General features: G+C 39.5%; 1 protein-coding gene across 1 annotated transcript; it reads left to right on the forward strand.

The window, feature by feature from the left end:
- Positions 1 to 8,466: 8,466 nt before the first annotated feature.
- On the forward strand, positions 8,467 to 14,336 carry LOC133744246 (uncharacterized). The gene is made up of 3 exons (XM_062172383.1): positions 8,467 to 10,279; positions 10,342 to 12,776; positions 12,999 to 14,336. The coding sequence occupies exons 1-3, from the start codon at positions 8,467 to 8,469 to the stop codon at positions 13,947 to 13,949; spliced, it is 5,199 nt and encodes a 1,732-aa protein (XP_062028367.1). The 3' UTR covers positions 13,950 to 14,336.
- The last annotated feature ends 973 nt before the right edge of the window (positions 14,337 to 15,309 follow it).

A 15,309-nucleotide genomic window follows, 5' to 3' on the forward strand; every position in this document is an offset into this window, starting at 1 on the left:
TAGTATTTAAAAGTATTTTCTCGAATCATTATTACATACTTGGGTCTTTAGAGAATAAATTTGGGAAAGCATTAAATATTCGTTCTTCTTCATTTACAATTACTTATTTTCGTCCACTCACTCTAACGATTTTTAAATGCTTTTCCCTAGGCTTTTAGGTTTTACATGCCCAGTCTACAGACTAGTTAAGGTCGAGCGTTTCGTAGGCGTCGAGGCATAGGGCTCGTCACCTTCATCATCACTGTAGGTTATTGTTTAACCTACGCATGTTGTATATCAGTTTTATACTCGTAGAATTGCTCTGATTACCAAATTGTTTAAGTCTGTTTTTAAGTGGTGTACTTGGAATGTATATATTTGGAATGTAGAAGTAGTTGGTGGTATGTTGATTTAAGGCTTTATGTCCAGGTTTTTGTTATTTTTGGTTGTTTACTTTTAGGGGAAGTTCTATTATCGAATTTTTGGTAAAACTTTACCTAAGGGTGGGCTCTTCAGGCCCGGTTCAAGTTTCAGGGTGAAATCCAGTTCGGATTCTGTTACTGAATCGTGTGATTTTAGGATCTCCTGAACTAATTTCTATGCAGGGATTACTGATTTTACTTTGTTTAAATTGTGAGCACTTTGATACTTTGAGATTTGCATTGCTTCGCAAAATTGTTATTGTGTTTTAAAATGATTTAAAATGTCACGAGGGCAACAAATGTTTTGTTTTCTGAGAATGGGTCATGATTTAGGTGACGTTATATTGTGATTTCATCTTTAATGTTAAATGATGTGAACTTGAAGTTGGTTGTATTATATGTTATTGATTTTGTTAGGTTGTGATAATCTAAGCATGTGTTCCTGTTTTGTTAGTTGATTTCACTCATACGAGCTTCAAAAGCTTACCGGGTTTGTTTGTTACAACTCGGTAAACTATTCGATGGTGTAGGGTTAATCTTGCAGCTCAGGGTATTCATGGCTGAAGTCGAAGTCTCGCGATCGTAGCGGTTGGCGTCTAAAACTAATTTTGTTACTTTGCTTTTATTAAACATCCATTATGTAGTAAGCTCTGAGGGAGTGTTAACTTATTGAATGGTTAACGCAACTTAATTCGTAAACTTTATGTAATGTAATATATGACTCTATAGAACGAGTCTATATTGACATTGTGAGTTTCAGAAACTCGCCATATGTTTGTTTTAAAAGAAAAAACTTCCTAACATTGTGTAATTTGTCATTCTTATTTGTTTGTTAATTGTGTTCGAAAATCGTGGCGTTACACATTACACAAGTTTATATCAGAGATCAAGGACTGGCATCATGCAAGTACAACATGTGATTGAAACACATACTTGATACCTTTGGTAAGGAAAATACTTGGCTGCCCAGCTATGGGCAGCGCTTCCTAACCAAGTGCCGCGTGGCCCACTCTGGGTCCAACACCTGTTTTTTGTTTTCGTTTTTTGGGCCCCTCCTTCAGTTCTTCCTCTCCTTCTTTGTCTTCTCCAGTCCCATGGCTGCCCATCGACTCCTGCAGTTAACCATTTCCCCAATAACACAAATCAAATCCATTTTCCATAGCAAAAACTACAAAGAAACAGAACTTCAATCCAATTAACAACGAAGAGTTCAATCTTAATAGCATATGCAGAGGGACCTTGGGCTCTTCGGCGACGGTGGAGATGAGATCGAAGCAGAGGTGTGGCTCCGGTGGCTTCTGGGCGGCGGAGGCGACTATGGACTCCATTGCGCTACCAAGACGCCGAACTGAGAGAGCGGCAAGGGGTTATCTTTGACGTGCTTCTTCGCCATTAGAGTGTGATTTTGAAGCACAAGGCGCCACCGACGGGCACCGTGATCGAGCGCGTGAGAAGAAGGCGTTTAGGAGGACACATGTCATCCAATCAATGGATATGGTCAGCTTTGGCTGACCATACCTGGTCAGCGAAGTATAGTCCCTTTGGTAATATTTCAAGCTTCATGCAGCATTCATTTGGGCCCATGTGTAGAAGAGCCCTCCCTTCAACGGGAGCCACCTCAACCACAGCACTATTCCCTGAGCCATAGAAGGCAGTCTCTTCTCCAACTAATATGCCTTCATCTTCAAGATCAACACTTTCATCAATATGCCTCCCAAATCACTAACCAACCTTGTAGAATCTGATATTTGGGTTTAAGCCAACAGCAACCTCCCTTCCAATTTTGATGTCAGAAAACAATTTACTGAGCCCAGAATTCCATATTGAGTCAGCAAGAACAGAATCATTCACAGAGATTCTATCATAGTCTTTATAAGCTTCGCCTTTGAATCTGCTACCTTAACGAAAGCCTTTGATTCTACAAATGTGAAGAAATCATCCCCAAATGTCTTCGTGTTTTACCCCAACATCTGCTATACCAAAATCCTCGCAAATCCACCTAACCCCATGACTCATTCCTCGACCCATTTTCTGAATTGCTCCTCCGTTTCATTGTCCTTCAATCCAAGAAAAGCCCAATTCTCTATTCAAGCCGAAAGAGATAAATTCCCCGATGAATTTCGACTCCAATCCCAACTCCTCCATGAGCTACTTAACACCTACCAAGATGACTTCGACGCGGAAAGACCTCGAACAAGTATGTGGTGACATATCCCTGGCGACTGGATGCTAACTTAATCGGAGCCATGAACAAAGATCAATGTACTACATTCCAGGTGCTTGATCAAGGGCCATCACAGAATCGACCTTTGAAGCAAAAAATAAGGGGTGGGGGAGTGAGTGATTCAAATTGAGGAAAACGGATAGGGTTAAAGGACAAGAAATGAAAGTTCAAAAGAACCCTTTAAGTTCTTTAAATTAACTAACGTCGTTACGTAGTTAACGACTCCAGTACTTATGTTAGTGTTTGAACCCAAAATGAGCATTTTGGCCTGACAAGGCGTGTCTTGGAGAAATTGAGCCAATATCAGTGGCTCAAGCTATATATTGTCGACAAGTTCGAGATATATTATTTAGAGGCTAAATAAAGCCTACCTGCATAATTATGGAAGATTATGTGAGCTGCAAGAAAAGGAAATGATGGAAGCATGGAAATGAAAAGTCAACTTTAGCACATTTTCCTACTTCGGCTAGGAGAAACCGAGCTAAACAAGGAAGGAGGGGCGGAAGACTAACCAAACGAAATCCAAATTAGCTAAAACTTTCCAGATTCATTCTAGACATCCCAATGATCATTTCTTATGAAGAGTTCCAGAGCTAGTTTTGAGTGGAAAGCCTTCAAACAATCAGTCCAATTTTCTGCAGAAGCAAAACTGGAAAACTGGACCTGTAAGGAGTCCAGCAGCGTTTCCGGTCCAACCACATGGAAGTAAGCTCTGAAATTTTGCCAGAATGATCTACACTCATGGTGGATCATTTGATATGAAGAAGTCGAAGGCCCATTCTGAGTTCTTGGTGGAGATATAATTGAAGGAATAAAGGAGCAGAAAGTGACTCAAACCTAACAATTCCATTAGTGTTTAAGTGCTTAAACCTAACAATTCCATTAGTGTTTAAGTGCTTAACCCATCATAATTTGTTTAAGGCCAACCAGTATGGCTTGGTAGCCTATATATAGAGGCTACAACAAGTAACAAGAGTCAATTCGTCTCTACGACTACTCAAGTCTCTCCGGAGAACCCCTCTCTTGCTTTTACCGGTGATCACACTCCAGTCCTAGTCTTCTCAGGAGCCGACTGTCAGTGCCACCAAACCCTCTGTCAACGTGCTTCGGTCCTAGTCTCCTCGGGAGCCGACTGTAGTACCGCGACCACAACGGTTACGGAACCAGCCAAGCAAGGGTAACGCCCTCGCAAACCAGCCAATTAAGCTAAAGTCACGCTTTAGCAAGTTCTCCCCACTTCCCAGTGATTTTCGCTCTGCTCGATCTACGACGTCGAGTATCGATTGTGTGATTTTAAAGAAGATTAGCAAAAGTCCTCACCACGAGGCACAGAGAATCCCGCGACGAGGTTGGTGCTCTCCTCGTCCACAATAACTCAAAAGAAGTCAGGTCAAGGGACACCCCCGACGACCGCACCCGAACGGTGCTGGCACGCCCACGCAAGAAAAGAGATTGTTGACCAGCTCAAGAAAAACTGGAGCCAAACAGTTAGGTTAGAGTGAGTGATTCCAATTGGGGAAAACGGATAGGGTTAAAAACAAGAAAGGAAAGTTCAAAAGTACCCTTCAAGTTATTTCAATTGGCTAACGCCGTTATGTAGTTTTTTTTTTTTTTTTTGAATGAGAGAGGAAAATTCCCCCCAAATTTATTAATAAAAGAAGAAAGAAAAAAAGACTAACTAGATATGGGGGGGACATGAACCTAACCCCTCCAGTAAGAAAGTTGAAAGACATCTGACCAAACAACCAAGCAAAAAACTACCGAAAGCTAAAATTAGGAAGCCCCATAAAATCTCTATTGCAAAAAGAAGCAACAAAATCCGGGAGCGAGTCCCACCAAACCATAGTATCTGAAGAGAGACCAAAGTTTGCAAGAGTATCTGCAACTTGATTCCCTTCCCGAAATATATGAGAGCACCGGAATTGCATCTGAGAGATGCGGTGTAAGCAATTACCCCATTACACTCGAATTTGCCAAGGCACCAAATTGGGTGATTTAAGAAAATGAAGAACTAGAGTTGAGTCAACCTCCAACCACACATGTTTCCAATCTCGAATCCAAGCTAGCTCAATTGCTTTAATAACCGTTGTTACGTAGTTAACAACTCCAGTATTTATGTTAGGTTAGAGTGAGTGATTCAAATTGGGAAAACGAATAGGGTTAAAGACAAGAAAGGAAAGTTCAAAAGTACGTACCCTTCAAGTTATTTCAATTGGCTAACGGCGTTACGTAGTTAACAACTCCAGTACTTATGTTAGGTCGGGGCAAAATCTCAGGTATCAATGTGATATTTTTAAAACTTAACGTACCAAAGTTTATACCGGGCTGAAGGTCAGGTACTATTTCCACGATGTTTTTTTTCTTAGTTTTGGTATTATAATAAATTTACCCATTAGAGATTTTGGCGGGGAATAGATTGGTGCATGCACCTGACTGAAATTTGATTATTGTAAACAAAATAGCTAGTTGCATGATGATCAGAAACCTTTGTACGTTTTACTTGTTTCTTAATTGTACTAAATAATAAATATTGTTGTTGGTTTCGAGTTGTAATAACAGAATCTCTATTTCTAATTAGCCGTGGGACCTTCAATTTTTAATCAAGACCACTAAGCAGCAAAGTCCAAATAATAACAGATTTTAGGTTTTATTCTATATAAGGGAAGTAGTGTACATTTATTGTTTGTACGTGGTTCATGGTAGAATTTAACACTACTGTTTCCCAATATATCAACAGACATTTACAACAATAGTAATAGTTATATAAGAATTTAGTTTAAGATAGTGACCAATTATTCTAGATACTCTTGATACACTACATGCAACGGCGCTACTAAATTTGGTTGTATATATATACTGGATTGTAGCGCCATAGTCATAACGGAAGGCACTGACTAGTAATTTTTATTTTTATTTTTTAAAATTTTAATTATTTTTTGTGTGTTTTTGTTTTTTTTTTTTTTAAAAGGGTTTGGAACCCAGCCTAGCTGGGAGGCTCAGCCCCACGCCCGGTTCCATTTATTATATTAATAGTAAAATTTATTTATTTATTGCAAATTAGCTCTCATGTTATGAACTAAATCCACCCCCTACCAAATTCATATCTCAAGATAAGTAATATGAATTCTTATAGCTAATCATACAACAGTTTGTTGGATATAAGCCCAGAATTCAAAATGAAAACTGGAACGATAGCGACTAATAGCCGAAGGTTTGGTCTTTAATTAATAATTACCAAGAGTACGTCGATCATCTCCATCATTCCAAGTTCCTGGAACTTCCTAGTGGTGATAAGTGATAACAGAATGATCTTATTTGCTTTTGGAGTGTGAATCTTACTTGGTCATGGTTGTTGCATGTACGTGTTAAAGTCTGGTTGACAAAGACTTTTTATGTCGTCTCCTAGCACGTCCTCATTTTCAAAACATTGAGTTGCTTGCTTTAATAAAGCAGAGAATGATTGTAGTAAATAAACATATCCCTTGCTATCTTTCTGCTAAAGAGAATGAAGTAGGTGTTACTAAAATACTAGGGAGCACTATTCTGACCCCAGCGAATAGCTGGGCTTCCAATGGTCTAAAGCTTAAACGTGAAACACGCCTGATGCTGGGGTCCTTTTATCAAGAATATTATCATCATTGCATAATTGTGATACGTCAGATAAGCTACGCTGATAAAATGATTAGAAAAACGTCATATTTCGAATTTTGTTAGAATTTAATCATTTACAAATCCTTTGTTGGGCGAGTGAAAGTGACACCTATTTTGTTACAAATTTATACCCTCTTCTATCCTTTTTCATGTGTATTTATACAATATATTAGTGCATAACATAAAAAATAAAAAAAGAAGGTGAGGTTTGTAAAAAAAAAGGTGAAATTCAGAGTGCCAGTTTCACCTCATTGTTTGACAATATGAAAGTAGTAAATAAAACCAGTCATGGAGATTCTCATCTAGTTAGAGTGTATTACTAATTTTCTGTTTGCTCCTGTGCGAATGAGATTTTTAACGACACCACTTATAATCTCTACTGTATTTTTATTTTAACTCAATCATGAACGAAATTGGAAAGCAAAATATCAAAATTTATGATTTTGTGCTTCAAAATTACAACGTAGATCTTAATTAGATTACAACGTACATAAGTTAATTGGAAAGACTTATAGAGTGCAAAATTCTATTCGTAATATATACACAATACACAAAAGTAGACAAATACTTACAACTGAAATATATAAATATATGTATATATGTTATATAATTATCTAATATTATTATCTTATCCACGTTGAATTATTGTGCTTGGGAATAATCTATGGATGATCACACAGCCAAAGAAGAAAGAACGACTGCTTTGATCAATTCCTATCATTTTCACTTTTTCTTTTTAGAAAGGGAAAACAAAAACTTATGGGTCTGCATCAAACCTCAGCCGCCGGTCCAATAAGTTAAACAAGCTTTGTTTTTTTTTTTTTTTTTTTAATCCCCACCCCAACCCACCCATAGTGGGGCTCGAACTCCTGACCTCCCAAATGAGAGTTCAGAGCCTTACCACCCCACCAACACACACACAGTTAAACAAGCTTTGTGACTTCTGAGAAACTCATTTACCTCCTTTATTGTTTTCTTTTCCTGATCGAAAGAGACCCCATCGACATTACATAATGTTTTTCTTCTTGGACTGATCGATTATACACTGATACCCCTTCATTCCTGGAACCCCATCCGCTCCGTTGGCACATGCATTAAGCTGTTTTTGTTGACTCGTGTCTACTATTGGCTAAGCATACGTACTCATTGTGGGGACATGTTTTTAAGGCATAAATTGACTTGAAATAGTCTCTGTTATATTGAATATTTGAAAATATAGTTTGTTTTTCATTCGTTTAAGTCTGATTCTGAAAATAATGAAACCAAATCCTTTTGTTATGCTCTGCTCGTAAATCTCATGTATAACTCCTGTTGACTCACGAGACAACTGACTTCAGGAGTAATCTAATAAAACTTAACTCATTTGCTTTAGCTGGTTCATATATTAGAGGCTTAGACTCACCGGGCTGTTCTCAATAGAATCTCTCTCTCTCTCTCGCTCCCCCCCCGGGCGCTTAATTAACACAATGCATTCCACTGTCCACTGTTTGTTGGAAAAAAGTGAGAATAGGATGCGTTTGTTGAGGACTCGATGAGGATGATGTGTTTTAGTGCAAGTTCACCCGTAGTCAAGAAATGTCAAGGTCGAGAAGTCAAGAATTCGACCAGTCAAGATACTGTTCACTGCCACTGGACATGGGTTTACACCCGTTTTTTTTCTTGACCGGTCAAGATTGTTCATCTTTCACTGTTCATCAGATCTTTAATTGAAATGGAAGGCTAGGATTGCATGACCGTTACCCAGCTTTTTACTGTTCATCTGACGCCTCCTACTGTGCAGCCACGTTCTGCTTTCTTCTCCATTCCTTCTTTCTGGCAGCATCTCTACCCGGTCAAGAATTTAGTCAGCAGCTTGCCTTTTTTTCTGCCCTCTGTCATCAAAAGCCAACTTATGGCTGGGCAAACTTTCACCCGTGGAAGTTATTTTTTCTCCATGGCTGGTCACCAGCTCACATATCCTTCATTTACCCCGGTCAAGCAATGACCGCTGCACTTGCTCTTATGATCAAAGTTAAGGGATTTTTTCTATGGTTTTTGGCTGATTGGTGTGGCCCATCAAAAGATATCCTTGGGTCATTGGGTGTGTAGGTCAGGCTCGCAATCATGCATGCATTAGATTATTTAAATAGAACCTGCCACTACCAAATTATCTCATCACTAGCAATTGCTAGCTAGTAGCTGGTACGCACGATGGCCGGTTATCCATACCATTCCCCACCACCACCGCCTTCACCACCTTGTAATAGCACAACTTCTCCAATACTTCCCCCTCCACCTCCACCTCCACCGCCTTCACCACCGTGTAATACTACTACTACTCCAAAGCTCCAACCTCCACCACCACCAGCATGCACATGTAACAATCTCCCACCCCCAACTTTGCCATCACCACCGCCACCATCTCACTACTATCCACCAATACATTCACCGCCGCCCCCATCCCCATCACATCCGTCACCCCTATCACCACCACCACCACCCTTTAATTATTCCCCACCAGTACTTCCACCGCCTTCATCACCATCACCACCACCAGCATCACCCCCTTCATCTTACTTTCCCTCACCACAACCTACACCATCACCTCCTTCGCCTGACTACTCACCACCACCACCATCACAATCACCATCTCCTTGGGCAATCCCTCCTAATCATTATAATTCAATTTCTCCGAATTATTATGATTCAATTGCACCAGGACCCCAGTTTTCGTCACCTAGCAATGGCCAACGCACAGCTATTGTTACCACCTTTGTCTCCCTAGGTGGTGTATTTTTTGTTGCTTTCATTGTAATTGGGCTCCTTTCCATGGCCATGAAGAAGAGAATGTCGAGAAATGGGACGGGTCAACTTGGTTCTAGTGAAGACAGACACAATCTGGAGAGCAACCCTGCAGGCAAACCCACTGACTACAGTGATATTGAAAACGGTCCTGATCCAGACACGAACCTGGTTGAAAGTTCAAAGGTACAAACGGCTCCTCCAGATCAACGTATTGTGCAACAAGCACAAGATTTACAAACCAGTATCTCAAGTGGGGCCAACAATACAAGTGCTGATCCAAACGTGGGCCAAGATTCTTTTAATGATAATCAAGGAAAAGTAGATGGCTCGGATACAATCGAGTCGAGCAAGCCTTCCGGTGAACAAAGTGTTCCTGATGAAGATGCAGGTGAAGGAAAATTAGACGAGGGCAACAGCAAACCTCATGATGACCACACAGATGCATCTCCAGATGTGGAGAAAGAATCCAACGCAGTTGAAGAAGAATCAAATGAGTCCAAAAAGAAACCGCGCCTACCAAAGAACAAAAAATCTCAGCGTAAGAGCGGTGCGAAGAAGGGAAAAGAAAACCCTTCTGGAATCCTGCAATTTGCAAAAGCTGCAGATATTATTGGTGCAGAAGAATTAGAAGATGGTGACAACGATGAAGACGAAGTGCCTGAATCGAATCCGGAGGATGACGGCGATGAAAAAGTAGAACATTCTAATGCAGACGAACAAGAACCAGACGAGCGCCATGGCGAGCCTCTCAGTCACCAAAGTGAGACAAAAAACAATGATTCTGCTCAACATGTGGAGGAAGAATCCAACGCAGCTGAACAAGAATCAAAGGACTCCAAAAGTAAATTGAGTCTACCTAAGAAGGAAAGATCTCCGAGTACCAACGGTGTGAACAAGGGAAAAGAAAAGCCTTCATCGAGTAGTGGTGCGAAGAAGGGAAAAGAAAACCCTTCTGGAATCCTGCAATTTGCAAAAGCTGCAGATATTATTGGTGCAGAAGAATTAGAAGATGGTGACAACGATGGAGACCAAGTGCCTGAATCGAATCCTGAGGATGACGGCGATGAAAAAGTAGAACATTCTAATGCAGACGAACAAGAACCAGACGAGCACCGTGGCGAGCCTCTCAGTCACCAAATTGAGACAAAAAACACTGATTCTGCTCAACATGTGGATGAAGATCCCAACGCAGCTGAACAAGAATCAAAGGACTCCAAAAGTAAATTGAGCCTACCGAAGAAGGAAAGATCTCCAAGTAGCAGTGGTGTGAAGAATGGAAAGAAAAACCTTCTTTGAGTAGTGGTGCGAAGAAGGGAAAAGAAAATCCTTCTGGAATCCTGCAATTTGCAAAAGCTGCAGATATTATTGGTGCAGAAGAATTAGAAGATGGTGACAACGATGAAGACCAAGTGCCTGAATTGAATCCTAAGCATGACGGCGAAGAATTGATTTCGGGTGGTTCAAATAATGCAGATGAAAAAGTAGAACATTCTAATGCAGATGAACAAGAACCAGACGAGCGCCATGGCGAGCCTCTCAGTCACCAAATTGAGACAAAAAACACAGATTCTGCTCAACATGTGGAGGAAGAATCCAACGCAGCTGAACAAGAATCAAAGGACTCCAAAAGTAAATTGAGCTTACCTAAGAAGGAAAGATCTCCGAGTACCAGCGGTGTGAACAAGGGAAAAGAAAAGCCCTCTTCAAATAGTGGTGCGAAGAGGGGAAAAGAAAACCTTACTGGAATCCTGCAATTTGCGAAAGCTGCAGATATTATTGGTGCAGAAGAATTAGAAGATGGTGACAATGATGAAGACCATGTGCTTGAATCGAATCCTGAGGTTCGATTGATTTCGGGTGGTTCAAATAATGCTGATGAAAAAGTAGAACATTCTAATGCAAATGAACAAGAACCAAACGAGAGCCTTGGCGAGCCTCTGTTCAATCACCAAAGTGAGACAAAAAACACAGATTCTGCTCAATATGTGAAGGAAGAATCCAACGCAGCTGAACAAGAACCAAAGGACTCCAAAAGTAAATTGAGCATGCCTAAGAAGGAAAGATCTCCGAGTACCAGTGGTGTGAAGAAGAGAAAAGAAAAGCCTTCTTGGAATAGTGGTACGAAGATGGGAAAAGAAAACCCTTCTGGAATCCTGCAATTTGCAAAAGCTACAGATATTTTTAGTCTAGACGAGGCAGAAGAATTAAAAGATGGTGACAACGATGAAGAGCAAGCGCCTGAATCGAATCCTGAGGACAACGGAGAAGAATTGATTTCAAGTGGTTTAAATCATGCAGATGAAAACGTAGAACATTCTATTGCAGATGAAAAAGAACCAGACGACTGCCACGGCGAGCCTCTCTGTCACCAAAGTGAGACAAAAAACACAGATTCTGCTCAACATGTGGAGGAAGAATCTAACGCAGTTGAAGAAGAATCAAATGAGTGCAGCCACAAGCCTCTCAGTAACCAAAGTGAGACTAAGAATACAGATGTTACTCAAGACGTGGACAAAGTACATGCAGCTGAAAAGGATTCAAATGATTCCAAAAGAAACTTGCGCCCCCCTAAGAAGGACAAAGCTTCGAGTAGTCGTCGTCATCCGCAAGGAAAATTACAACATTCCAGATTTGATCAAGTCTTGAATGCCACAGATAATATTTGTCAACATGGGGGAGTACAATCTCAAGAAGATGACAACGACGAAGCAGAAGTGCATGAGTTGGGATCTCACAATGATGGTGAAGAATTTGATTTAAGTGGTTCAAATAATGTAGATGAAGGAGTAGAGCGTCAATCTAATGAACATGAAGAAGAATCAGATGAGCGTCATTGCAAGCCTCTCATTAATCAAAGCGAGTCTGATAACATAGAAGCTACTCAGTATCAGGAGAAAGAACCATATGAAGGTGAAAAAAAACCATATGGTTTAGAAGAAAAATCATATGAATCGGAAAAAAGATCGTTGCAGATGAAAAATCCTTCTGGTCATCGGAGTGGAAAACAGAAGCCTTTCAAATTCGGTGAAGCTTTGAATATCACAAGTAATGTTGATCTAGATGGAGCTATAAAATCTCAAGAGGATGACGACCGCAAAGCAGAAGTACAAGAATCAAAACCACAAGAAGATGGCGGAGATTTGAATTTGGGTGGTCCAAACAATGCAAATGAAGATGTCGAGCTTCCATCTAAGGTTGATGAAGAAATATCAAATGAGCCCCTTTGTAACAAAATTGAGACTGGCGACATAGAGGTTACTCAAGATGTGGAGCAACAATCTGATGAAAAACAAAAATTAATCAATTCGAAAGAGACATTCTTCCAGAAGAAAAAGCATTCTAGTCACCTTACTAGAAAACAAAAGGCTTCCATAGTTGGTCAAGTTTCGGATGTCGTAAGTAATTTTGATCTAGATGGGGCAATGCAATCTCAAGACATTGATGCGGATGAAGTGGAGGTGCATGAATCAGAATCCCAAAACCATTTTGAAAAATTGGAAGTAGCTAGTTCAAAAAAGGACCAGCGTGGGCAACAAGCTCATACCCGAGCAAGAAGTAGAGAAGAGCCTTTGAATCTTGAGCGACTTATAAGTACCGCTAGTGGTACTGATTCAAGCAGGGCAATGGTTTCTTTGGTCGATGAAGAAGGCAAAGTTGAAGAACTAAATCCATTTGCCAGTGCTCGAGGAGGTAAACAGGCTCTGAGTAAAGCTACGGTATGTTAACATTTTTTTATACATGTTCTATTTCATGTAAAATTTATTATCTTTTATGACTCATATTACAACTCATATAACTCAAGTAGTAACTAAAAGAAAGTTGTCTTTTAGGTAAATAAAATCCTCGCTAGAGTAAATTAGGTTATTATTTAAGTAAATAAGTTCTGAAATTAATTTTATGTATGTCATATGTTAACATATTGTAGAAATTTTTAACAGGTTCCTCCGGATCTTATCCAAATCACTGCCACAAATGTTGATGATTCAAGTGAGGAATTAAAGTCTGTTGGTGCTGACAATTATAAAGATAACAAAGCAAAGGCACATGAAGTGAAATTTGGCGGTTCGAAGAAAGATTTGCGAGGGCGCCAACATCATACTCAAGAACAAGAGGAACTAAAGCTTTTCAATCTTGAAAAAGTCGTGACTACCGCAAGCAGTAGTGATTCGGGCAAGGCACTGGTTTCTTTTGACGATGAAGATGAGAAAATACAAGAGTCAGAACTAATTGCCTCAAATGTAGATTCATACTTCCAGCAACCGCTTTCTAGTGCTCAAGGAATTGATCAGAATGTGGAATTGACGTCTCTTGGAGATGGCGATTACAAAGACAGAAAAGCAGAAGTATATCAGTTAAGCAAAGACTCGCGCAAAATCAAAGGTCATACTATGGGTGCTCGAACAAGAATAGAGCCTCCTAATCTCGACCAAATTGTTACAGCCAGAATTGGTGGTGATCTAGGCGACGGATTGGAGTCTCTAGGAGGTAACCATGAAGGAGAATCAGACAAAGATGGCTCAAATAAAGATTTGCCCGGCTCCGGTCAGACTAGTAGAGGAACACAACAGCTTCCCAATCTGGTCCAAATTCTGACTGCCACAAATGAAGGTGATCCAAATCCAGAACTGAAATTTTGTGAAGATGACAAAGAATTGGAATTAGAATACTCAATGAGAGATTTGAGCCTCCAAGAACCTTCTCCAGATGAAATAGAGCCTTCAACAGATGATCAAAGCGTGTTTGCGACTGTTGATGATGATCCAGACGTGGTACAATTTCATTACAATGAGTATGACGAAGAACCAGCTGAATCAAATAAAGATGGTCGCACTGGAAAGCCTCTTTCTCGTCCTCCTACCACTAGTCTCAGAGGAAAAAGAAGAGCCTGATTCAAGTCTCTGCTAAATGCTGTTGTCGCTGCCCAATCTTTCATCAAGTGGTTCACAAGCTCAAAAGGCATCATTTCGTGTGATTCAGGTTCGTCTTTAACCTCGTTTTACTTCTATTTCAACTCCTTTAATATATCAATAATGTTGTTCTCACTGGTAGATGGTCTGCAATAGCCTCTTGCCTAATCTCTCAGTTCTCTTTGTTGGGTTGTCGGCTTGGGGCCTTGTTCAAGTTAGTGTTCTGTATTTGTTGGGCTTGGTCTGTGTAATTAATTTCATGACTTGATTTTCAGTCGAGTGTTATCCTAAATCATGATATGTGTACTTAATTTCATAACTTGATTTTCAATGTGTTACCCTAAATCATGATATGCGTACTTAATTTCATAACTTGATTTTCAATATGTGTTACCCTAAATCTTGATATGCGTACTTAATTTCATAACTTGATTTTCAATATGAGTGATAAAAACAAAAAATCACAAATTTACAAGTGTGATAGTGTACTCCACGGGAAGGGCTAATTACTTTACTACGAACTTCTTTTCAAATTGAGGCTTAAGCAGCTACTTGCTTGAGTATTAGGAGTTACTAGTAAATCTCACTAGTCTTGTGTTCTTCGCATCATTAGCAAAATAAGCAACACACACAGATTTTAAACATATTAACTTTCATATTAATAAAAATCAATGAGTTTTAATTTGTAGATACAGACATCCGTGTGAATTAAATGATTGGGTCCTACATAAGAACATGCTCATACTATTAATCACTGAAATCAGTATGGCAAGATTTTCTCTTAGATTTTCATGTGTCAGCATTTAGTCTATATTGATATCTGTGTAAATTATTTATACACAGATATCCGTCAGTGATAACTAAATTATAATTACAAAGTAGTTTTATTCACACAGCCACTTGTAACAATAAATTTTCACATGTCCTTCTTTTGAATGTGGAAATAGCACTGATATCTGTATGAATTATGAAGTTTTACACAGTTATTTGTAGCAATTGCTACTTTCCAACAAACAATCATGACAATTTTTGATTGATAGATAGGCGTGACAATTGATACTGGCCAGCATAGCAAATTTAGATGAGTGAAATTGACAATCGATCTCCATTTTACAATCTCCACTCTGTGTTTCTTTTCTTAGCAACTTAAATATTGTTTTTAGTGACTTGAACTTTGTGCTTTTATAAGAATTTCAACACAAAGAAAATTGTAGATGGAATTCACTCCTCCAGATTTAAGAGCCCTAATTAGTCCTATAAACTACCCCAGGAATTAGTCCTGATATGATAATAAATTTACCAGTTAATGATTTTGGCGGCAAATAGATTGATGCATTCACCC

The sequence above is a fragment of the Rosa rugosa genome, chromosome 4, assembly GCF_958449725.1.
Source record: "Rosa rugosa chromosome 4, drRosRugo1.1, whole genome shotgun sequence".
NCBI classification, from domain to species: Eukaryota; Viridiplantae; Streptophyta; class Magnoliopsida; order Rosales; family Rosaceae; genus Rosa; species Rosa rugosa.

Coding starts and splice junctions, on each gene's coding strand:
- LOC133744246 (XM_062172383.1), top strand. CDS start 8,467: ATGGCCGGTTATCCATACCATTCCCCACCACCACCGCCTTCACCACCT. Junction 10,280..10,341: donor AGAATCAAAGGACTCCAAAA/GTAAATTGAGCC, acceptor AAGAATGGAAAG/AAAAACCTTCTTTGAGTAGT. Junction 12,777..12,998: donor AGGCTCTGAGTAAAGCTACG/GTATGTTAACAT, acceptor AATTTTTAACAG/GTTCCTCCGGATCTTATCCA.